We start from the raw sequence: 25,578 nt of genomic DNA on the forward strand, positions 1-25,578 counted from the left end.
ACCCCATGTGATAGATGGCATTTTAAGTTCTCATTACACTTAAGACAGAAAAACAAAAGTAATAGTTGCAGTTGTCGATTTATTTTACTTATTTTGCAGTCAGTGCATCTGAATTATGTTATTAATTGCAATGTAGTTCCTAATCTTATTTGCAGAAACGGGAATAATATACAGTGACACATACTTTTGGTATTCTGACCCTTGGTAGCTGTGTCTTTGAAACACATGCTGTACTCATTTTTGAGTCTGCTCAAGAAACACATCAGCTAGTATTCTTGAAGTAGGCTATAACTGAATCTTGACAGCAACACAGAAAAGTATGGCAACTCTGTGATCAACGAGTTACTTCCTGGATGGCACTGTATTGTCCTGCTAAATTCACTTGATTTCTCATATAATTTTGATTGAATAATTTTTGTGACTTTCACTTGAAGCGTGACATTAACTTATAAATTTAGGGATTTGAGCACAGGAAGTCGTTCGTGGAGGAAGTTGCATCTAATATACAAATTTGGCAATTCTTTGTTAGCCCCGTAATAATGTGATCATCTGTACAAGATTATACTCAGAGCCAGACAACAAACAAAAGGGATTTTTGTAGAGGCTAACTTTGTATTTAGTTAGCCTTCATATAAGCAATATAGAGATAATATTAATCATCCAGTGACAATATATATAGCTTTAATGCGAACATTGTACCTACATTTCCACCTTGTGCATCCTTTTCCATAGTCTCAATTAAGCTTTGTCATTGTTACGAGATCTCGGTTTTTAAAGTGAAAGCTGCTTTTGCTTGCAGTTTCAGTCTCGCTGAAGGCTAGGTTTTTAGCCATTCTGTTACAGAGCTACAAACAGCCACATAGAAAATCAGTAAGGTAATCGTAAGGAAACTTCTTCATCAAAAGACTTCTTACTATTTCCAGTATCTCATAGTGTAAGGATGATAAACTTATGATACTGCACAATTAATAGCACTTCTTTCCACTTTTGCTGACTAATTTCTGTTTTTTGTTAATACACAGTTTTATTTATGAAATGCCCCATTTCCATATTACTTGAGCATGCTACAGGATGGTAAGTAAATACAGACTGTTTTGAATCCAAAGTGAGTAATATGAAAAGGATAGTTGCTACTCTCCATATAGTGGAGATTCTGAGATGCAAATAGGCAGAGACCGTTGAACAAAGCTTTCAGCCAAACAGGCTGTCATCAGAAGGCCTGTTTGACTATTGACGAAGCCCATTGTATAAGAAAATACTGAACGGCTAATAAAGATTCTTATTCTTATTCTTTTTGTTGTGTCTATTTGCGACTCAGCAGTGCTGCTATGTGGTGACTAGCAATTATCCTTTTCATAATATAATTTTATTAAGATATACTTGCACAACTTGACCAGAAGAAGGGATCAGTTGCTAGGGCATGTTCTGGGGCATCAAGGGATCACCAATTTACTATTGGAGGGCAGCGTGGAGGGAGACCAAGAGATGACTACACTAAGCAGATTCAGAAGGATGTAGGCTGCAGTAGGTACTGGGAGATGAAGACGTTTGCACAGGATAGAGTAGCATGGAGAGCTGCATCAAACCAGTCTCAGGACTGAAGACCACAACAGCAACAACAAGATATACTTCTGTCGTAAGGGTATCATGGCAAGTAGTATTTTGTTTGTATTGGTATAGTTGATATTTTAATAGGATTTTCTATTAAGTTATTGATCACAGCAGGAAACATCAGAGAGAAATTAAACATTAACAATATATTCTCTCACATATCTAAAACGATCTGACAGTAGTGTCTGATAGTTTACCAATTCCACGCCTGCAGAAATCCAGTTCTGAGTTAAAGATGTCATCAAACCAGGTTTTGAAGTGCATTTTTATCTGGAAACATATTTTCGTGACTAGTATTTGATAAGGAGTGAGAGTGATAAAAATTTGACTGCATAAGATCAGAATAACAAGTGAGTAGGGGATGACTTCCCAAACAATCCTCTAGATAGTTTTGTTTTTGAAATCAGCATGTGATGCAGTTTTGTTGGTTGTTTTCCTTACACTGCTACTGGAAGTAACTCAATTGTTGCCAACAAATACCTGCTGCAAAGGACACACCTGTGGGTAGGAATTCAAAGAGTAAAACTTCCTTTCTGTGCCACCAAATGCAAAACATTATATTCAAATTGACCTATGCTTGAGTATATGCCTTTTGTTAGTGCTCAGCCATTAATTTCATGTTAAGAAGTTAAAGTAAAGGCATCATAACTAATAATCAATAACAGTACTGTATAGGGAAGTTCGATGAGGGAACTGATGATGTTCAAGCAAAAATGTATTAATAGTTACGCCTTTGATTTTCGTTGCTTTGAATTAGTGTATGTAGTACTCCTACACCCAACTTCTGAACCTTGCCTGTTGAATACAAATGTTGCATGACTGTTAAATGATCACAGTTCAGCACAGTGTCAATTATCGAGACTTCCTGAATATTGCAAAATCATTCCACCCGGTGCACTCTTTCTTCAAAGAAAAAAAATCCTTTTCTGATAAGTTTAGCACAAAAGCACTTGTCCCACACACAGCACAAAGGTTTTGAGATGCCTCCGCTTCCTTCACTCTTGTGTTAAACCCTATACGAACAATATTTTGCAAATATTAGATCTTTCTCAATTTGTAACTCCTATTTTGTAATGCCTAAAAAACTTTTGTGAATTTCAAATATGTAATCTCCAATACATAACTACAAGGTACTAAATGCAAATAAGAAAATGACAGTTGATAAATTCACTCATAGTGCCGTGGTCACCTGCTTGGCCAGCACTTGACGTCCTGTGGTGAGTGGTTGTTAGCCAGTGGCTGCTGCAGGGAGAGAAAACTCTTGAATGTGAGCTGTTCTGACCTTGACACAGTCCTGAGTCCTGTTCTGTAATTGTTTCTGGAAGTTTTTGCTGTAATTGGTGGGTTAGAAAGTGAAGTGGATTATCTTTGAAGTTCCAGGAGAATGATAACTTTAGCAGAGAGGCAAAATGTGGTTTAAAAAATAGAGGAACAAATGGATTCCAATTTGTGACTTTGTGTCTACATTGCTCGATGTTCAGCACTGGACTATGAGCACATACAGCACTGTAACAACTCAAGAAGAAGACACCACTTCCTCCAGATACTTCCTCATCGTATGATGTTCCCAAATTGTGCATATGACGAGTGACTCGAGCATAGTCTCTATAGCGGCTGGGTGGTGGGCAGGTTTTATGTCTAAGACTGTACATGTCTACAGTCCTGATACATACAGAAATCCCCAGGCCACAGTACCATAATGTGCCTCTAGTGCAGGCTAAGGCAAGTGGCACAGGCCATTAATTAAGTGAAGTAGTACACATAATTTTCTGCAATTTAAGGTGATGGCTGCTGCGACAGTTTATGCTGAGTTGGTGAAAATGTGAGGCAACAATGCATCATCATATGACATAGTGGTTAGGTGGTGCAGATGCTTTGACAAGTCGAAATGCCCATGAATGAAGTGGGTGACATGTCTCGATGCAGAATGAGGAATCACAAGAGAAGTGGAGGCCCTGGTGCTCTAAGAACAGAATATCACAACTGAAGCAATAGTGGAAAATTCGAAAATCAGTTACAAATCTGTCTTCAACATCTGGAATGACATTTTGGACATGACAAAGATCACCACCCTGTGGTTTTCATGTTGGGTCATGTCCATTTGAAAAGCCCACTGAACCAAGGCAGCAGCAGAAATGTTTCACATGTCAGGATAATCCAGACCACTTGTTCTAAACACTAACACCAAGTGCTGGGCAAGTCAGTATGACCCAAAAACAGTGGAGCAAAGTGTGATATGAAAATACATGGATTCACCACTGCTGAAAAAGGCAAAGATCCAACCATCATTGGGCAATGTAATGCTGAAATGTTTCTTGAACTGCCACAGTTTGGTGCTAACCATCGCAGGAGCATGCTACCAAAATCTCCTGACAATGTTATGGCAGGCTGTCAAGAGAAAGCATCATGGGAAGCTGTCTGTGGGGCTATTTTTACTCCGGGACAACATCCCTGCTCAACTGGCATAGGACATAGACACTTGTGCTGCTTCTTTGGGCTGTCAAATGTTGCCTCACTCCCTGTATTGCCCTGTAGTGAAACCTAATGACTACTACTTCTTTCTTTGTATGAAAAAAGCATTGTTTGATAGGCATTCCAAAATGACAATGAGTTGATTTTTGATGTGGAATGTTTACTGAACAGTTGAAATGCAGATTTTTTTTGAAACCTAAGTATCTGGCAAATCATCCAACACAATCTCTCTCTCTCTCTCTCTCTCTCTCTCTCTCTCTCTCTCTCTCTCTCTCTCTCACACACACGCACACACACGCACACACACGCACACACACACACACACACACACACACACACACACACACACACACACACACACCTTCTTTTGAGGCAATAATTAAAAGGTTATGGATACCCTTATATCATATTGTCCACCTAATCTTCATCTGTTTGCTTTCTGTTCTCCATAGTATTTTATTCAAGTTTCTTCTGCATGAAGTGCAAAATCGTACCAGGCAACTACCCCTTGTATTGCTTTTACCTCAACCGATGTTCTCCTACTATTGAATTTCAGTCCTCCATTAAAGATAAATTTTTTTCTCCCTTAACGTAATAAGTAATTTCTTTTATGTCATGCCTTCTATCAATCTTTTTGTCATCTGAAGAGCTATTAGGAAAATACTGAAATGGAGTGATCACTTAGGCTCAGTAGTAGAAAAAGCAGGTTGCAGACATTTTTCCGTGGGCAGGGTACTGGGAGAACAATGTTAGTCTACAGTGGAGACCACGTACATATCACTTGCGTGTCCCATCTTAGAATATTGCACAGCTGTGTTGGCCCCATACCAAATAGTACTAAGAGTAGATACTGAACGTATTAAAGTAAGGGGAGCATGAATGGTCACAGATTTGTTTGACTCGTGGGACAGCATTATGGAAATGCTGAAAGACACGAACTGGTTGGTGTTTGAATCATTGCTCACTGCCTTACTTAGACAGTTTCAGGAACAAGTATTAACTGAAGAAACTCGAAGTATATTTCAGCCTCCTGTGTATTACTGTGAAGGTGATATTAAACAAAATACAGCGTGCACAGAGGCATTTGAGCAGTCCAGCTGCTATGCACTTTACTGTGGTTTACAGAGTATGTATGTAAATGTAGATATTCTTGTGCCATTGTGGTTTGTCTTGGCTTTGTGTCTATCTTGTCTTCTGCAAAGCATTCACTATGCTGTTCATCCGTATCTGATTTTGTGTCGATAACTGCAGAATGTGTTCTTTCTGGGACATAGAACAGCCACTTCAGCAATACTCCCCATTTCCAAGGCTGTGACACACCATAGCCAGTGACTCACACTATCCTGTCATCTCTGATAGTGTGTACTGCTGTGCAGATCCTGGATGTATGACATTTTCTGATCTCTTGCAGCAACCAACAAAATGTACTGATGAGTACTTTACATTAACAGACACCTCATATGTGTACATTATAAATTGGTAATAGTACAAGGGTAATCCCAATAGTAAGCCTCCTATTTTTTTTTTATAGGTACAGAACTCTGTTTGTGTGGCAGTTGGTCATACTGTTATGAAGAGTGCTTCATGTGCTGTGTAAACATGTGCATGCCGCGCTGAGGTGCTGTCTTGGCTTGGCAGCTGTTGAGAATGGAACTCCCGTTGGATGTTACTGCCAAGTGAGAAATGGGCGCAGTTATTCAGTTTTTGAACACAAAGGGCACTGCACCGATTGAAATCCATCGCCAATTGATGAATGTGTATGGTGAGTTATGCATGGATGTCAAAAATGTTCGTAAGTGGTGTAGAGAGTTTGCGGCTGGTCGGACCGAAATTCATGATGAACATAGGAGTGGGAGACCGTCAGTTTCTGAGGAGGCAGTGTTGAAGGTTGAGCAAATCATGCGTGAAGATTGGCGGATAGCGCTGGATAATCTGTGCACGTCGGTTCCTGAGGTTCCCCAAAGCACCGCTCACAGAACTTTAACGGGAACATTGAACTACCGGAAGGTGTGCGCAAGATGGGTGCCACACATGCAGACTGAGGACCATACGTGGCAACGGGTTGATGGTTCCTGCGCATTTCTTCACCGCCTTGCAGCCGAACAGGACAACCTTCTGGACTCAGTTGTCTTGGGTGACAAAACCTGGGCATACCACTTTACACCTGAGACCGAGCAACGATCATGTCAGTTCATAACTTTCTGAACAGCATGGCAGTGAGCTGGTATGACATGGGCATACAAAACTGCCACAGCATCTACAAAAATGTATCAACAGAAATGGTGATTATGTCAAAAAATAGCTAAATGTTAAAGCTGTAAACTGATGTAAATCATTGTAGAAATAAACAGGTCTATGTACTTATAAAAAATAGGAGACCTTACTTTTGGGATTACCCTCATATTATTGGTATTAACAGTTTTTCCATGTTTAATTAGTTTTTGAAATGTCTACATCCACTCAAATTACTAAAAACATAATGGAATGTTCGAACATCCTTTCTGAGGTACTTGGTCAAACCACAACGCAATGTGGTTGTTCAACCTTAATGTATAAATTGTGGACAAGCAGATTACTGTGAACGAGAAAGCTATCAGTGGTCTTCATGTGAAAAAGATGGAAGGACACAAGGTGGGTTTCACTCAGTCTTCCTGTGTTCCTGCAGAAAAGGGTGCTTGACACCTGCTGCATGGCATTCCCTGTAAATGTAAAAATGAGAAATCAATGTATGGAAACATGGACGGTGGGCCAAAACTTCGGTGCGAGATGTTCCCAATGACTGACATGCAGAAGCTACTGTATATTACGGTGTAAAGAAGTGGGAATCACAACCTGGGGAGCAGCATTCTCTGTAGCTAACAAAAGAACCCTGTCAAACACAGAAAGACAGTGCTGGAGGGAGAAGTAATTACACAAGTGATCTGAGGCACAGCCTGGGTTTTTCCAGCCAACTGCACTGCACAAAAGAGAGGGCCAGGCTTAAGTACAGGATCTATGACGACAGCATGCTATCACGGCACTAGTAATGGGAAAACCATCGGCCATGTTCTGGTTCTCAGTATCTAAATAAAAACAAAGCAACTCGTCCTTATTGGATGCTGGATCTGGCACAATTGGAAGGTGAGGTGAGGTGTTGGCGTTGGCATGTTGTGCCATCAGCCAATAATGGATCTGATAATGATAACGGGAGAGGAAGAGAGCCGACCATAGCAAACAATGTGCTAACTTGTCCAGTGTGGAAGCCGAATGATTAAAAACAGCGAGTAATGGCTTGTGACCTGTGGTTAAATGGAACTTAGAGCCATACAAGAAGACATGAAACTTCTTGAGGGCGAACACAAACGCTAAAGCCTCCCTTTCAATATGAGAATATCGCTGCTGAGCAGGAGTTAAAGTCTAAGAAGCGTAAGCAGTGGGTCGTTCAGACCTGTCCGTGTATTTGTGTCCCACACTGCACCAAGGTTGTGCTGAGAGGCATATGTAGTTAACATGAGATGTTGACCCGGCTAAAAAGTGGCCTGACATGGGACAGATTGAAGCTTACATTTGAGTGAGATAAACACTCGGTCACAAGCTGGAGACCAGAAAAAAGGCACATTTTTATGCAAAATTGCATGCAGGAACTGAGCAACTGTGGATGTGTCAGGTAAAAATTTACGTTAGCACACAACTTTACCTAGAAATGGATGCAGTTCCTTAATGAAGGGTGGCTGCGGCGAAGCCACGCGTCAACATGGTGACACAATGGCTTGACTCCTGTCCAAATAACCTCAAAACCTAGGTACTCAGTTGATGGCTGAAAAAATTGAGATGTGGCAAGATGGCACTTGAGACCTGCAGACTGCAAAACAGAAAACAGCAGTCTGAGATTTCTAAGGTGGCCTCCAGTGGAAGAACTCAAAACAATAATATCATTGAGGCAACTGATGCAGCTGGGTACAGAGGCTGTCAGCTGTTCCAAAAGAATACCTGAAATATTGTGTGTGGACTAGCGACACCAAAAGGCAGCATTGATATTGGTATACTGCGAAAGGTATATTGACAATGAGAAGGCGCCGAATGGCCTCATCCGAGAAGAGATGGATGTATGTTTCCGACAAATCAGTTTTGGAAAAGTAGTGACTTCCTGATAATTTTGCGAGCAACTTGTTAGGACTGGGCTGAGGGTATGTAGCTATCACAGACTCTGCATTAATCGTGATACTGGTGTTGCCACAGAGGGGAAGCTTACCTGTCGGCTTCTTAACAAAGACCCAAGCTATGTCAAATAGTTTAATTTGGCCTTGACAGAGTTGTGCAACTTGACAGGCATGTGCTGTACCTGAAAAAGAAAACAAGGATGTGCAGACTCTTTCGTGGCAGTGGCCTGAAAACTAGTAGCAAAACTGAGCCCAGAGGAAAATAATGACCAAAACTCAGAGCAGAGAGATTCCAATTGCTGATCAGGAACTTGATCTGACACCAAATTTACCTATCAGCAATGGAGAAACCAAAAGCGTTAAGTGCATCTAACCTGAACACTTCTGCGTTATTGCAACTGATCCACAACAAGGGAGGTGAAAGGGCAAACAACAGATTTGTAAGAGACAGGAGCAGAGAACTGAGCTAGGATTCTGCTATTTATTGTAGCCAACCGGCTTCTGTGAAACCTGCATGAGGGGAGAGAAGCGGCAGTCCACTTATGTTTGTGTGCTTACTAAAGTCACTACAGCTCCTGTGTCTACTGGCATTTTTAGCAGTTTATTAAACACACACACAAGTCAATAAACAGTTTTTTTGGGGAGGCAGTCATTGTAGATAGGGATTTTATGTCCGTTGGTACTACTTTGTCTGCCACGTTTGAAGAGGTGTTGCGCACTGATGCAGTGTGGTCTTTCTTTTGACACATGTCGCAAGCAGCCCAGTGCTGAAGGTGTGTAGCACACAAGTGTGCATGGTGTACAACAGGCTCTAGATACCGGCTCCCATGTTGATGCCATATTCCTCGAGTTTCGAAAGGCATTCGACTCAGTTCTGCTGTGTCACTTGCTCCAAAACGTGCACGATTATGGTCTATCTTATGACATATGCAGTTGGGTAGAAAGTTTTCAAACAGACAGAGAGCAGTATGTTGTCCTGAATGGGAATACTTCAACAGAAACAAGCGTAACATCAGGTGTGCCCCAGGTCAGTGTAATAGGTCCACTGCTTTTTACGATTTACATAAATGATCTGGTTGATGGTATTGACAGCAGCATTAGACTGTTTGCCTATGATGCTGTAGTCTACAGGAAAGTAGTATTGCATGGAAGTTGTGAACAAATCAATGAGGATTTGCAGAAAATAAATGTGTGGTGTAATTACTGGCAGTTCTCTCTCAATATTACGAAATGTAGCCTACTGCGTATAACAAAGGAAAAATCCCCATTAATGTAGGAGTACAAAATAAATGCCCAATCTTTGGAAGTGGCAACATCCATCAAATATCAATTTGTGACTATTTGAAATGATCTCAATGGAAAGATCAGATTACATAAGTAACAGGTAAGGCGAACTGTAGATTGTAGTTTATTGGTAGAATCCTGAAGCGATGCAGTCCTTCAATGAAGGAAATTGCTTACAATACATTAGTTCGTATGGGACCCTTACCAGTTGGGTCTGATTCAAGAGATTGAGAAGGTCCAAAGAAGAGTGGCAAGATTTGTGACTGGTACATTTTGCCATCGCGAGAGCGTTACAAATCTCTTAGAAAGTTTGAAGTTGGACACACTTGCAGATAGATGACGCGCTAAACGAAAGGTGCTGCTCACTAAATTCCAAAATCCGATCTTTGTTGAGGATGTAGAGCATATATTATTACGAAAGGTGCTGCTCACTAAATTCCAAAATCCGATCTTTGTTGAGGATGTAGAGCATATATTATTACCACCAACTTTCATATCACACAATGATCACCATTCAAAGATAAGGGAAATTAGAGTTTGTACTGAAGCATTCAGACAGTCTTGTTTCCCTCACTCGATCTGCGAGTGGAACAGAGAGGGGAGGAAATATGGCTTTGGTGCGAATAGTGCTCTCCGCCAGACAGTGCTTGGTGGCTAGTGGAGTAGATATGTAGATGTAGATGTAGCGTCAGATGAAGCAGTATGGGCAAGGTGGGAGGGAAGCATGTGGCTATCGTTGTAACACGGCCTGTTGCTGCTGTGGCCGTAACCAACACTGCCCTGTGCGATCCTTAGTCAAAGGCTGTACTGCTGCAGCAGCTTCCCCATCATCCTGAACACCTGCAGCGTGCATGACGGGTTGACTGAGCAACTTCTGATACCTGCCTCCACACAGCAATCTGATTGCCTGCAGCCCATGACACTTCAAAGGACTCTGCTATATTGAGCACATGTGTAAACATCGGATTTTCACACTGAAGTGTTCTTCGCAGACTTCCATATCCAGGGCCAGACGAATAACATCATCACACACCATGTGATCAGCGTAGGATTTGTGATGGGTATGTGACAAATTTACAATAATTGTTCAACCTGCATAATTCTGCAGCCCAGGCTTTGTAAGATTGGTTTGGTCATTTCTGATAACGGTAAAATTCTACGTGCATCGCAATGATGTGCATTCTGTTACAGTAATAAGTTAAGAATAGCTTGGACGTTTCATCAAATGATAAGCTGGTTGGTTCTTGCAAAGACACGAGTTGACACCACTACTGATAGATGCGCGACAAAAGCCAGGAAAGAAAGAAAGCCCTACACAGGTTTCCATCGCCCATGCAAGAAGACTGGAAATGTTGGCGTAACTGTGTCTTTTAAGAGTCCCAATCTTCAGACAGTACATCATAAGCTGGAAGGGGCGATGGTTGCACTGTCAGTAGAGTAACCAGCCACAAATACACAGATGCCACCTGATTGAGATTGGTGGTGAGATCCTGCTGTTGTTACGTGAAAGCTTTCTACTGGGCAGTGATATGTTGGAGTATTTCTTCTATTGAGGTGTTCGTCGGGTGTCGTAACAGTGGCACTAATGTGCAAAGAAACATAATCGTCACTCATCGCCAAGTTTGCTGTAGCAGGAACGAACACAATTTATGGAACATAGTACTTTACAGAGCAACATGAAAGATACAATGAACTACTGACTGTGTGTAACACTAAACAAATTCACTGGATAACTGTAATACAGGTTACAGGATAGGCCGAGCAGTCCTTTGCGATAGCTCAAATAACGCTGTTTATTTGGCGGCTCACCAAAGCGTGCGAGGAGGCTAACCCAGGTGGCCTCTATAAGTGTGCCTGTGAACTGTATGGACATGTGGTCTCTGACATCACACGCGTCAGTTCTAAATTCTGTACTGAGTTCTTGATGATCAGGTATTTGACCTTCTCTTGACAGTTTAAACAGTCTCTCTTTTTTTTTTTAACTCAGCTTTATAATTATCTCTCTTGTACAGTAATAGCTTTGCGATCACTGACTTTTATCCTTTCTGTGATTAACCTTAACAGCAGTGAATGCTGTGACCATTTCTTCAGTCTGCAACAAATGTTGCAGAACCTTGCTGTTAAATTATAGATTGTCACGTGAGTCCTAAGCAGTAACGATCGAATCCTATTTTGCTTGAAGTCAACCAAAAACTTTGGCAATCTTGTCTGTATCTCCCAGTGGTTAACAAGTCTGCAAGAAACGGTGCTAATGCTTCGACTTTACTCATATCATGTGCCATGGTATAACAGTGCAGTTTTTTTATAATTGGAGAACTGCTGTTTCAATGTACAGTAACTTTACTTATTGCAGATCACTGTTCATTGATTATTGTAGGACAGTTTTACATATCATTTCCTGTGGTACTCGACATAACAGTTTGCGTAAATAAGCAAACAAACTATGTCAGGATAACAACTTTTTATTTGTTTACTGTCAGTTTTAGTATGTGTTGCAGGTTATTTTCAGGTCCAGTGCTGCAAAGTGCAGTTTGTCAACAGTTGTGTAAAACAACACTTTGCAACACTGGACCTGAAGACAATCTGCAACACAGACTGAAACTGGCAGTCAGTAAAAAAACAAAAAAACTGTAATCCAGATGCTGTTTGTTAGTTTTTTGTATTAAAAATGGTCACCTTTCCTTGGACATGCTGTCATTTGTGGAGGGTAACAGTTTGCAGCTGGTCAAATTCTGTACTAGGTAAGATACAAAGCATTGCTTTTACATTAAGCTCATCCCACAAATTCTGTATATCTGTGCCTTCAGCTGGCTTACTGTACATTCATCAACACTGTCCAGCAGTTTCTCAGCACGAAACATAATTTCCATTTTATATTTCTATAATTGAAAATTAGCTCCATCAAATTAATGGATAACTTCAGAGACTTGACTGACCCAAGGAAAATAAAATTTTATCTCAGTTAATAAACATGTTTTGCTGGGCCCTTAACCTGATGGCAGACTGTAATTAAGTTATTACAGTTTAGGGCAAATAAGTTAAAGCAGAAGGCACTTTAAATACAGACTAGATTCCACAGACAATGATACCAAAACAAATTAGTATGTCAGTTGGAAGTGGCAAAGATATAAGAACATCATATGCATTATTGTCAACCTGCACACAGGTATCACGTGATAATCAGCACAATAAGCCATACTACAGAACAGGTAGTTATTTATGCATGTAGTAGTGAAGTATACATTCTTTTCTTTTGTGTTGATGTAATCCACAAAAAAATTTAGTGTCAGTTGCAAGAATTTTTGTTGTCATTGTAGACTATTGCCATTTTATTCTCAAGAGTTTGGGTCATGAGAAGTATTGAATACTATTTCATACTTTATTTTAACATTATTAAATATCTAACAGTCTGTGTGCTAAATGGAATACGTTCCTATTTGTGTAGTCATAAGGAACAGTTTCTACCTGGCTTTTCTTGATGTAGTTGACCATGATTGCCTGGTACAGTGTTGTTAATTATTTCTTGTCCTGTAGCATATTGTACAAAGAATGAGAATGCACTTAGGCAGTGGTGAGATTAGTTGAGAAGCTAGAATTTTTCATCCTAGTACAATGCTTCATCTGTTCTCGATGTGATGTGCAGTTCATTAGGTACAATATTGTATTTGTGAGATGATAATCTTCTCAGAGGCTCTTGTTTCTAAAGTGTAAAACTATGTGCCATGTAATCTGATGTCCTGTCATGATCACTTTGAATGAGGCAGACTGTTGAGTCTTCAATAGCCCATCACTATTCAGGTGGCTCTGAACATTGAAAACACTCAGCTCAACTCAGCAATGTTATTCTCAGGTGGAAAAAGAAGCTCTTGTTATTGTCTTTGTCTTTTAAAAAAATCACGTATTCTTGTATGGTGCAAATTTTTATTTAATTACTGACCATAAGCCCTTGATTTCCAGGTAGCATCCTTGCCAGACAAAGCCACTTATTTTCTTCAGTGATGGAGTCTGTTCTCTGTCCTGGTACAATTATGAGCTCCATTTTCATCCCATGTCACAATGTGCAAGTGCAAATGCTGTGTCCTGGTTCCCCATGGGTCCTGGCCACTCATTTGACCCGGAGGAACTGTTTCTTTTCTATTGGATACATAGGCGAGGCATCTCCATCATCAGTTACTGTATTGTCTCTGTCTTTGTGTGCCGCACACTGTTTTTTCGTCATGGCCGTCCCCTAAACATCATTAGGAAAGAGCTCACATAGATTTCGCTGGTCCTTTGCTAGACACTATTGTGTTATTGGCCGTTGCTGCTTTCACTCATTTTCCTTATGTTGTTCATTGTCTGTTTGCGACGGCAGACATAACGTCAAGGTCCTGTTGAAAATATTCCCCAGAGCAAGCATGTCTTGTATGTTGGTTGCAGACACTGGTTGATTGGTTAGTTAGCTACATGTTCCATAGATCCTTTGAAATATTTTTTATGAAAATGATGTGGAACAAGTGAGCATACATAATATGTATACCTGATTGGTGTTAACGTTAATGAACACATTATCATTTTATTGCTACTCTTGCAACTACACTTAAAAACAAGTGTTTTTTATTTTTATTTATTTTTTAATTTTTTATTTTACTGGCTACTGGTTAGAATTTTGTGCGTGGAATAGGACTCGTCCAGGTGAAATGACTTTAAATTAGATTTAAAACTTGCTTCGCTACCTGTCAGACATTTTATGATATTACGCAAATGATCAAAAATTTTTATTACTGCATATTGAACTCCTCTCTGAGCCACTGACAGCTTTAACAATGTGTAATAAAGGTGATTTTTCCCCACAAGTGTTGTAAGTATGTACATCACTGTTCTCAAATTGTGATGGATTATTTATTACAAATTTCATTAGTGAACGTACGTATTGTGACGCCACAATAAAAATGCCTATCTCCTTGAAGAGGTGTCTACATGACATACGTGGGTGAACACGTATTATTTTTACTGCTCACTTCTGTGCCATCAATTGTTTGAAGGCAGAACACCGATAGTGGGTTTGCTTCCTGTGATCAGTGCTGCACTTCCCACTGCCAGCAGGGATGGAAACCGGGTCCCTGTCACAACAGCCTCTACTCTCCAGTCCATTGTTGTTCCTGCCCGTATTGACAGCCATCGTTGTGGACTCCAGTGCCTAGATGGCTTCTGCCCACCTCCCTGTAACTGATCCTGTCCACCGCTCAACCCAGGGTCCACATGTGGCAAGGGAGCCCTTCTTGTGACTTTGTCTGCTGTCCCCAATGCTCTGTGGACACCTTCGACATCTCTGAATCACAGTATTGTGGATGGAGACACTTGGTCCTTCCACTCAAAAGTAGGAGTGTAGTAACCTGTCAGTTGCTGCACCTACTGCCCACAGCGGATGTAAGTTGAACCACTGCAGCAAGCTTGCTCCATGTGTTTCTGAAGATGAGAAGGAATATAATTTTAAATGTTAGGAAGCCTTTTTGAAAGGCATTTGTCTGAATTGTAGCCTTGTACAGAAGTGAAACATGGATGATAAGCAGTTCAGCCAGGAAAAGAATAGAAACTTTTGAAATGTGGCACTTTCCAAGAATTCTGAGGTTTAGATTGGTAAGTTGTTTAACTCATAATTAGATTCTGAAAAGAACTGAGGAAGAAAGAAACTTGTTGCATAACTTGACTAAAAGAATGTGTCAGTTGATAGGACACATTCTGAGACATCAAGGAATCATCAGTTTAGTATTTGAGGGAAGTATGGAGTTAAAAAAGTGAAAAGGGAAGCTGAGAGACAAGTACAGTAAACAGGTTCAAATGGACATCTTTTGCAGTAGTTAATTGGAAATGAAGAGGCTTGCTCAGGATAGAGTAGCATAGAGAGCTGCAGTCCACGGCAGCTATAAAAATAATAATGTGCATTAATAAATATGCACTCTCTGAAACATTGGCAGTAAAACTGAAAGTAATGTCGAACAGTGGGACTTTGGAATACCAGCAGTATTAGGAAAAGGATAGATTGTTACTCAGCAGATGATTCGGTCATGTGTGCATGAGGTGTGTGTGTGTGTGTGTGTGTGTGGTTTCATTCTTTGCGAAGAAGCCTTTCGCTGAAAGATATTATGTGTAACAGTCTCTTTTGCAACTCAGTGGGTCATCTTTCCATTATGTAGCAGTCTATCTTTGTCCTGATATTGTTGAAAGTGATGTCATTATCAAATGAATCTGGCTGTAACAAACCCGAATACTATGTGTGTACATTATGTGTGTAATCAAGATTATCAGCTCTCCTACCAGTGAGAATAACAGTTGAGAAGAACAACAGTTTAAATGTATTTTGCTAGACCATGTCTCAGCAGGCACTCGTAATTGGCATGCATCCTGTTACTTTTCAGTGCTTTTTTCTTTTTTAGTATTCCACATGTAGTCATTACTGCTCAGGTGCTGTTAAGTAACAAACAATAGTAGTTCACAAGATCGACTCTGATTAAAGAGCCTATATTGGTTTCCTTTCTTGCGGAACTTGTCTCAGTTCTTCTGAATATATGGTGTACATTTTATTTTCATAAAGGAAACAGTTGTCATCTGAACTGGCTACGGAAATTGGTGTAGCATCATATGCAAATTGAGGTCAGAAGTCTTACTGTTAAGATTTTTTTTTTTCTTTTCATTTTACAGATTTATGAGACGGATCCTCTGTCCAAACTTATTTGTCACAGATGCCTGTACAAGCTCGAACAGAGCTATGAATTCCGTTGTGATGTGTTCAGTGCATTTCAAAAGTTGAAGAAGGCTATGAACCAGAAGAGGAGTGACCCAGTAATAGATAAATATCTGTCTATAGTTGAAGATGAAGTAATTGTAATTGGTGGGAAAGAAACATGGCATTCTGTAAGTACATATCCATAATACAAATATCTTGTCTTATAGCCTTATCTTCCAGTAGTAACTACATTTACCTGGGAGTAACCTGCTGTGTCTTAGTGTTGCTCATATACTTATTCTGAGAATTCATCATATAGAACTACAGGAGACAGCTTCCTCCCCCAGTTTTAGTAGTAACAGCACTGCATGATAACCCAATACTGTGTTTGTACTGAAGCAAAATAATAATCAGGAAATTTACAGTTCTTATACGAGAAGTATCTAAGGGCATGGTCGTGTAGGGGAGAGGATAACATAATTCTGAAAGAATTAAACTTGCGCCACAGTTCTTCTACACACTCCTGGCCAGAACTAAATGTTTCTAGTTTCTCCTTGTGCTGCCTCTTTATTTAGTTTTAGCGATTATGTAAATTTTTCTACTTGTTGTTGCCTTGTGTACTTTGATAATCACTGTTGTTACAACTGCCTAGTGATCACTGATGCCAGCTTCAATGTGGGCATGCTTTGTTGTCATTAGATCTAACGTATACCCATCATGAGTGGGCTTCCGAATTATCTGTTCTGGGTGGCTTTCAGAGAAGTCAGTTAGTATTGTACAACTCTTACCATGCCCATCACTTACACAAATGTAATTGTTACAATTCATTGCTGTATGATTAACGCATCCTCCAGTGATGACATTATGACAGAGATATTTATATTAGTAAGCTAAGGTTTTCACTAAAAGTCTTTGACTACATTTGGGAAGTGAGTCTGGTGGTCAGTTGAAAGATGCAGTTACAAGTTTCTGCCCAGCCTTGTTACTGACTACTGCCAGTGCTTCAACATTTGTCTCAGTGGGTTTGAGCTTCTTGTCTCCTGTGACAAATACATCTCAATTACCCATAAGCCTATCCTTTTGATATTAACTTAGATTTTTCCCAAAAATCTCACTGGTATCAGTTTTGAATTTTAACAAGCTTTCTGTCCCTAGTGCTATGAGAGATCTATTGCTTTTTTGAAATGCTTCAAACTCAGAACTTTGTTGTGAATGCATTGATAGCTAATCACTATGATTTTAATACTTTCACTTGTAAAAAGGGGAGGAGGCATAATACTTTGAGGTCTCCTACACCTATTGTTATCTGGACTGCATGGGAGTCACCTAATCTTAAGAAATGCCTTCTCTACAATCCACGCTCAGATGCCTCTCAGCCCTATGGTCAAAGTGTAGAAACTCTAAGCCTAGCTTGTCACGTTGTTTGTTGTTGTTATCTTCAGTCCTGAGACTGGTTTGATGAAGCACTCCATGCTAATCTATCCTGTGCAAGCTTCATCTCCCAGTACTTACTGCTTGTCACAGAATCATTGAATCTTTGGTGCAGGCCTTCCACTTGACTCAAAACCAAGAGGCCATAATTAGCTCTGACAACCTTACATAACTTGCTCAGTTTGATTTTAATTAAATTGAATGAGGTGTTGCAGTTGAGGTACTGAATTCATATTAATGAGGAACAAGGTTCAAGTATGTGTCTGGCCATCATAATGTTGGCTTTCCATCACTTTCCTGGATCACTTAAGGCAAACATTTATAATATGTTAAACCCCTAAGTTTCCTCCCATCCTTTAACCTAAATAAAACTCTTATTAACTCTGCCACAGAACACACACAAGATATTTAGCTTCCACTGAACTTTAGTAGGGCATTAATAACTTCATTATCGGAGTCTGAGAGCTACACACTGGTTTGAAGTCACAGTATTTAGTTAACAGCTTACAACTGAAGCTGTTCTTGTAGAATGTATACGGTGCATAGCAATATCTTACTCATTAATATTACTTCTGTGACATTGTGGCACATTTTATATGTTCAACAAAACAAAATTTTTTGTTCCTGTATGGTGGAAAAATGACACTTTCAGTCCTGGCTGAAATCTTTGTCTGTTTTTGAACTGAAGACAATGCAATAGACAAATACTCATTAATGTTAGTTGTTTGACTTTTGTTGAACACAGGGACTCAGTTAACAGGAAGGGGGCTGTATGTATGCCATGTGACATACTAAGATAAATTTGTTTACCTCAGTTGTAAACTGGTGGGAGCAAAATTGAGATATTCAGATTTGTTTATGCTGTCTGCTGCAGGTACTTATATTCACCAAAAATGGTAATAACTATTCAAGGGGAATAATTCTTACCATATCTGTGGCTTTTGATAAGCTACACCTGCCTCCTAGGTCGTGCCAGATGGCGAGCAACTTGGGGAGCTGTGCCACCATTGGTGTGCCTGGTGTTTGTGAGCTGGGGAATGGTGAGCGTTGCCAGTCTTCTGTAACCATAAGCTCTGTACATGCTTCAGGGGCCACTGTGTGCCACAGAGGTGGACTGGCATGCGTCACTGCACAGATTGCAAAAATGGTGTATATTAAAACTTAATGAGGCATGCTGCGTGCTGATGGGGTGGGCAGCTGTAGTGGTGGTGTAGTCGTGAGCAGGCAATCTCCAGTGAAGCTGCTACACTTCAATTGTATGAGGCTTACCCAGGCATGCTGAGCACTGTCTGCGCGAATCTTTATTTTCCTAGCTGCTTGTGGAACTGAAGTGGCTGGTGGTTCAAACTTTACAAAGTCCTCCAGTGTGTCAGGTGATCCACTGTTTGTAGCCAACACACGACCACCAAATAGAGATAGAGAGGCTAATACTCCAGAGCATTCGACAATCTCGCTAACAAATAGTAACAGGGTCTAGCTGTATCAAAATGTATTTACAATTATTAAGAGGGGAAAATGGTCATTCAAAAAAGGAATCCTCTTATTTGGAAAGTACTAGAATGTATCATTATACTGAAAAATGAATAAAACTGCGTAGAAGTGTGTGTCAACAGAGGTGTGATCTGTTGCCATGTTATGAATATTACAATGAAGAAATTGCTGATGGAATTTTCTAATGAAAGAGTAACAGATGTATGTAATATAATGAATCTTGTCAATAACAGGATTAAAAAAAAAAAAAGAGAGATGCCTTTATTGTAACCTTGGACTACCCAAAACTTACACTGTATATCAAGGCAGGATTCCTGTGGCTGAAAGTGCAGCTATATCATCTTCCAAACCTTCTGTGATGTTTCAGGTGGCAGTGATAGGATCATACACCTGTTGTTTGCAGTTTGCAAGCAGTGTGTGGCAGACATGGTGAAGTAGCTCTTGAAACAGGAACAACTTGCCTCCTTCCAGAACTCTACATAAATTACTCTGGAATCACACAGCTCAGAATGAAAGCTGCAAAAATTTCAGAAGGGAAATAAGGTGATGCTACCGCTTACATTCACGAGACACAGGGCAGACCCCTTGTCTTTAAGAAAACTCGTATTTAGGAGTTACAGTCTCCACAGAAAGATGAACTTAGTGGTGAGAGGGCTAAAGTCGGTGTGGCCGTATTTGTTAGCGACAAGTATTACTCCATGCTTCTCCTCCTCAACACCATCTTGCACACAGATTCTACACTAGTGTGTGCTGAAAGTACATTATTATGCTCTTTATACCTTCCCCAAGTGACAACTTTGTTTCTGAGCCTCTCAGTGATCTTATTGAACAGGTTTTCCATATGTTCATCCTTTGTGGAAAATTTATTGCACTTATGTACTTTGGGGATCTATGACCACGTGTCTCCAGAATCGAGCTGTTGAGAACCTAATTTCTTCAGAAGAATTATGCCTACTGAACATGGGCATGGCACACATTGCACCACTGCTACGGGGTCATGCTCTGCCATAGGCATCACAACATATTTTCCTGCTCTCACAAATACTGCTCAGGGGTATGTGGTCAGTGGACTCCAGAACCTACTTCCTCATGTGCATACATATCTTGAATCAAAGAATACCTAGAAGTAAGGCACTAAAGTGTACGCTCAGAAAGCATAAGTGCATGCTGTACAGTTGGAGTTTAGGACAGTATCACTTTGTGATGGTGATCCGCCAGGCCATTGATGCAGCCATTTCAAAGTCTGCAGGCCATATACATTGACTGCTTGTGTCTCAGTGGAGGGAAGAGTGCTGCTCTGCAATCAGGGTCATGTGGGCAGCACTGTGCATGTTTAGATACTGATCAACTGCAGAGGGGCATGAAAGGGAAGCAGCGGATGGGAAGGGAGTGAGACAGGGTTGTAGCCTGTCCCCGATGTTATTCAATCTGTATATTGAGCAAGCAGTAAAGGAAACAAAAGAAAAATTTGGAGTAGCTATTAAAATTCATGGAGAAGAAATAAAAACTTTGAGGTTCACCGACGACATTGTAATTCTGTCAGAGACAGCAAAGGACTTGGAAGAGCAGTTGAATGGAATGGACAGTGTCTTGAAAGGAAGATATAAGATGAACATCAACAAAAGCAAAACGAGGATAATGGACTGTAGTCGAATTAAATCGGGTGATGCTGCGGGAATTAGATAAGGAAATGAGACACTTAAAGTAGTAAAGGAGTTTTGCTATTTAGGGAGTAAAATAACTGATGATGGTCGAAGTAGAGAGGATATAAAATGTAGACTGGCAATGGCACAGAAAGTGTTTCTGAAGAAGTGAAATTTGTTAACATCGAGTATGGATTTAAGTGTCAGGAAGTCGTTTCTGAAAGTATTTGTATGGAGTGTAGCCATGTATGGAAGTGAAATATGGATGATAAATAGTTTGGACAAGAAGAGAATAGAAGATTTCGAAATGTGGTGCTACAGAAGAATGCTGAAGATTAGATGGGTAGACCACATAACTATTGAGGAGGTATTGAATCGAATTGGAGAGAAGAGGAGTTTGTGGCACAACATGACAAGAAAAAGGGAGCGGTTGGTAGGACATGTTCTTGAGGCACCAAGGGATCACAAATTTAGAATTGGAGGGCAGCACGGAGGGTAAAAAATCGTAGAGGGAGAACAAGAAATGAATACACTAAGCAGATTCAGAAGGATGTAGGTTGCAGTAGAGATGAAGATGCTTGCACAGGATAGAGTAGCATGGAGAGCTGCATCAAACCAGTCTCAGGACTAAAGACAACAACAACAACAACAACAACAACTGTAGAGAGTGCCGTAACTTCTTGATTAGTGAGGACCAAATATCACTATTATTAAGAATAAGAAGAGATCATAGCAGGATTTTCTGAACTCATTAAACAGTTCCACCAGCTTAGCAAAAGCTATCACAAGGCAAAGTGGACCACCTATGACCTCCGTACTGAAATGGCGTGCCTCCAAACACCACCCAGAGACATTTCCAACCAATGGTAAAGGAATATGCCAAGACTGCTGATACCACCACCTGTATCCAGCATCCAGTTGTCACCATGCAATTGAGGGATACAGTTTTAAATTTCAAAGATTGGGGGTAGTGTTTGGGCATCATTTGGTTTTAAGTTGTGTGTCACTTGTCATCTGGTGGCAGCTCCTTATTGTGCATTGTGCTTATGGGTTCTCTGTTATTACAGATTCAGTGACATACCAAACTGTTGCAGGCCCTCCTATGAAAGCAATTTTTACAGATCATCTGCAATTTGTATGGGATTTTGGGATCTGTGACAAACATGATTTTGTGGCACTTGGTGTTAGTCAAATACTAGCACTGTCCTACGGTTGGCACCAACTGCCACCTTGACTACTGAAGAGGCTCAGAATACTTTTAGACTTAATAGGGTACAGGAGATACTGAACTGTGACAAGAGCCTGAAAAACAGATGTACACATAGTAGGGCACATATAACAACTCAGAAATACTGCATTGATAATGGTTAGTTACTAGACGAAATCTCTAATAAAGATGGAATGCAAATGATACTAGGTGCTGCTAACGACTACTGATTGCTGCTCTTTATCATTTTGAAAGTTATTTCGCAGTTGTGGTGTGCATTCCACTTCCCTTATGGAAGCTAATTTCATACTGAACTCCAGCATATGTTTTTAATTCTAGTTTTAATTAAATTTTAAATGAGTGCCACAACTATGTAGCTGTATTTACAGACAAATCTAAGCATGAGATTTTCTTGCCTGCTCAATGGTGTACTCTGAGCTAGTTCCCGAGATCTGTATACCAAATGAATTTGTTGTGTATGTTGTGGAGTTACATGCAGCTGTGAGGCTGCTGGAGCATATGTGATATACCTGTGCTGAGAAATGTATCATCTGTTCCAACACTCTAGGTGTCTAGAAACCTTTTAAACATACACTCCTGGAAATGGAAAAAAGAACACATTGACACCGGTGTGTCAGACCCACCATACTTGCTCCGGACACTGCGAGAGGGCTGTACAAGCAATGATCACACGCACGGCGCAGCGGACACACCAGGAACCGCGGTGTTGGCCGTCGAATGGCGCTAGCTGCGCAGCATTTGTGCACCGCTGCCGTCAGTGTCAGCCAGTTTGCCGTGGCATACAGAGCTCCATCGCAGTCTTTAACACTGGTAGCATGCCGCGACAGCATGGACGTGAACCTTATGTGCAGTTGATGGACTTTGAGCGAGGGCGTATAGTGGGCATGCGGGAGGCCGGGTGGACGTACCGCCGAATTGCTCAACACGTGGGGCGTGAGGTCTCCACAGTACATCGATGTTGTCGCCAGTGGTCGGCGGAAAGTGCACGTGGCCGTTGACCTGGGACCGGACCACAGCTACGCACGGATGCACGTCAAGACCGTAGGTTCCTACGCAGTGCCGTAGGGGACCGCACCGCCACTTCCCAGCAAATTAGGGACACTGTTGCTCCTGGGGTATCGGCGAGGACCATTCGCAACCGTCTCCACGAAGCTGGGCTACGGTCCCGCACACCGTTAGGCCGTCTTCCGCTCACGCCCCAACATCGTGCAGCCCGCCTCCAGTGGTGTCGCGACAGGCGTGAATGGAGGGACGAATGGAGACGTGTCGTCTTCAGCGATGAGAGTCGCTTCTGCCTTGGTGCCAATGATGGTCGTATGCGTGTTTGGCGCCTTGCAGGTGAGCGCCACAATCAGGACTGCATACGACCGAGGCACACAGGGCCAACACCCGGCATCATGGTGTGGGGAGCGATGTCCTACACTGGCCATGCACCTCTGGTGATCGTCGAGGGGACACTGAATAGTGGACGGTACATCCAAACCGTAATCGAACCCATCGTTCTACCATTCCTAGACCGGCAAGGGAACTTGCTGTTCCAACAGGACAATGCACGTCCGCATGTATCCCGTGCCACCCAACGTGCTCTAGAAGGTGTAAGTCAACTACCCTGGCCAGCAATATCTCCGGATCTGTCCCCCATTGAGCATGTTTGGGACTGGATGAAGTGTCGTCTCACGCGGTCTGCACTTCCAGCACGAACGCTGGTCCAACTGAGGTGCCAGGTGGAAATGGCATGGCAAGCCGTTCCACAGGACTACATCCAGCATCTCTATGATCGTCTCCATGGGAGAATAGCAGCCTGCATTGCTGCGAAAGGTGGATATACACTGTACTAGTGCCGGCATTGTGCATGCTCTGTTGCCTGTGTCTATGTGCCTGTGGTTCTGTCAGTGTGATCATGTGATGTATCTGACCCCAGGAATGTGTCAATAAAGTTTCCCCTTCCTGGGACAATGAATTCACGGTGTTCTTATTTCAATTTCCAGGAGTGTATGTATGCAGCAGACAAATGCATCCAGGACTCCCTGCTCTACCTGCAAACCAATTATTCGGTCATGGCATACTTCCTTCCAGCTATTGAGTCAACATGAAATACTTCTCATTATCCTTTGAATAGGGGACAGTCGGATGATGTGTGGCTTGCTGCTCTGGTGGGAGGACCCTCCAGTGACTGTTGCTTATGCTGTACAAATTACAGCCTACAACATTTTAAATGAATCTATATTTCATTTTCAGACAGGAGAGTAAAGATTAATCTACCAACTGATATGTGCTCTATTTTACCTGACTGTGAGATGATTGTAGTATGACTTTGAAAACTTTATCAGATGTCAGCCTTGCTCCCAAACCGGCTAGGGATAAGGATTTAATGTGTTGCCAAGATGGCTCGTTAATCCTTGTTTTTTGTAAGTGATCAGCCACACTCATGACCATTTACATTCCCACTCTTCTGGTCCAACTTATTCTTTTATGAATGACAATAAAAATTGTAAGTTCATTGAAAAAACCTAAAAAATGCATTTTTTTACCCTGTGCATATTTCTCAGTAATTTTAAATTCTCAGTTTTACTTTTCTTGTATATTTGAAGTGGAATTCATGGTCTCACTACCTCTTGCAAATTGTGTTACAATGTTTTGTGAAATATTCTCCAGGACAAGAAACACGGATCTGAATTGATGGGCAATCCTGTGCAGTCGTATGGTGGGTGCATTACATTATCAGAACATTGGCCAGGAGACCAAAATGAGCAGATGGAGATTGTCAAGCATACACCATTTGACGAAACCCATGCTGTGGATGTTCATGATGTTGCACCAGACGTACAGGCAAGAAATAGCAGTAGTGAAGGAGATAATATATTCAGACACGGTGAAAATGAAATAACTTGCATAAGTAGTGAACTAAATGATCAGGCATTTAGTGACAACAGAATAGAAGCTGACAAACAGGAAGTAGTGCAGAATGGGCTTGTTGGGTAAGTGAGATGTGTTTTATGTTTGGGAGATGGATACACATTTGAACTACTGTTTTGTTTTGATAACTCAGATCTGATGGTTGGTGCTGTGTGGTCTTAGTGCAGGTATCCTTGTGTACTGTTTTCTGTACCCCATAGATCTCGACTGCTGCTTGAGTATGAGTAGCCCTGTAAGTGATATTATGTGAAATAGATTGTGTTGAATGATTTTAAAAAGAGGCAGAAATCACCACATGCCAGATGAGCGTTATGAGTGGGAGGTGGAAGTGACTAAGAAGAATGCTTGCATTCTTTTCCTAGGCCTGAATGGTTGAAAGGCCCCCAGAATAGAATAGAAGAGAAAAAAAAAAAAACTAAAATATCTTTAAATAAATAAGTTTAATAGTCTTGCAGTTTAAGTCTCGTACTTAAAAAACAAAAAAATTATATTTCTGGCTGGAGGAAAATAGAAAATGGAAGGATGAAATGTGTTTTTCGTAAGAAAGAAAGCAAAACTCGGTGGAAAATGTGTCAACTGACCTTCATTGTTAGATTTCACAATTTACTTTTTGTTCGTTTTGTTGGATGTTTAAGTGCTGAAGAATACTAGGCAGTT

At 41.0% G+C, this 25,578-nt stretch overlaps 1 protein-coding gene across 2 annotated transcripts in view; it reads left to right on the forward strand.

The window, feature by feature from the left end:
* LOC126365933 (zinc finger protein 271-like) overlaps positions 1-25,578 on the forward strand; it is a 135,975-nt gene that overhangs the window by 17,314 nt on the left and 93,083 nt on the right. The window contains exons 1-3 of one of the 2 annotated variants that reach the window (XM_050008703.1): positions 5,615-5,845; positions 16,188-16,400; positions 24,661-24,983. In XM_050008703.1, coding sequence (XP_049864660.1) covers positions 5,837-5,845; positions 16,188-16,400; positions 24,661-24,983 — 545 coding nt within the window. In that variant the 5' untranslated portion in view covers positions 5,615-5,836. Of the gene's footprint in view, positions 1-5,614; positions 5,846-16,187; positions 16,401-24,660; positions 24,984-25,578 lie in introns of those variants that run through there. The other variant, XM_050008702.1, reaches the window with a different exon arrangement.

Source organism: Schistocerca gregaria, chromosome 4 (genome assembly GCF_023897955.1).
Source record: "Schistocerca gregaria isolate iqSchGreg1 chromosome 4, iqSchGreg1.2, whole genome shotgun sequence".
Taxonomy (NCBI): Eukaryota; Metazoa; Arthropoda; class Insecta; order Orthoptera; family Acrididae; genus Schistocerca; species Schistocerca gregaria.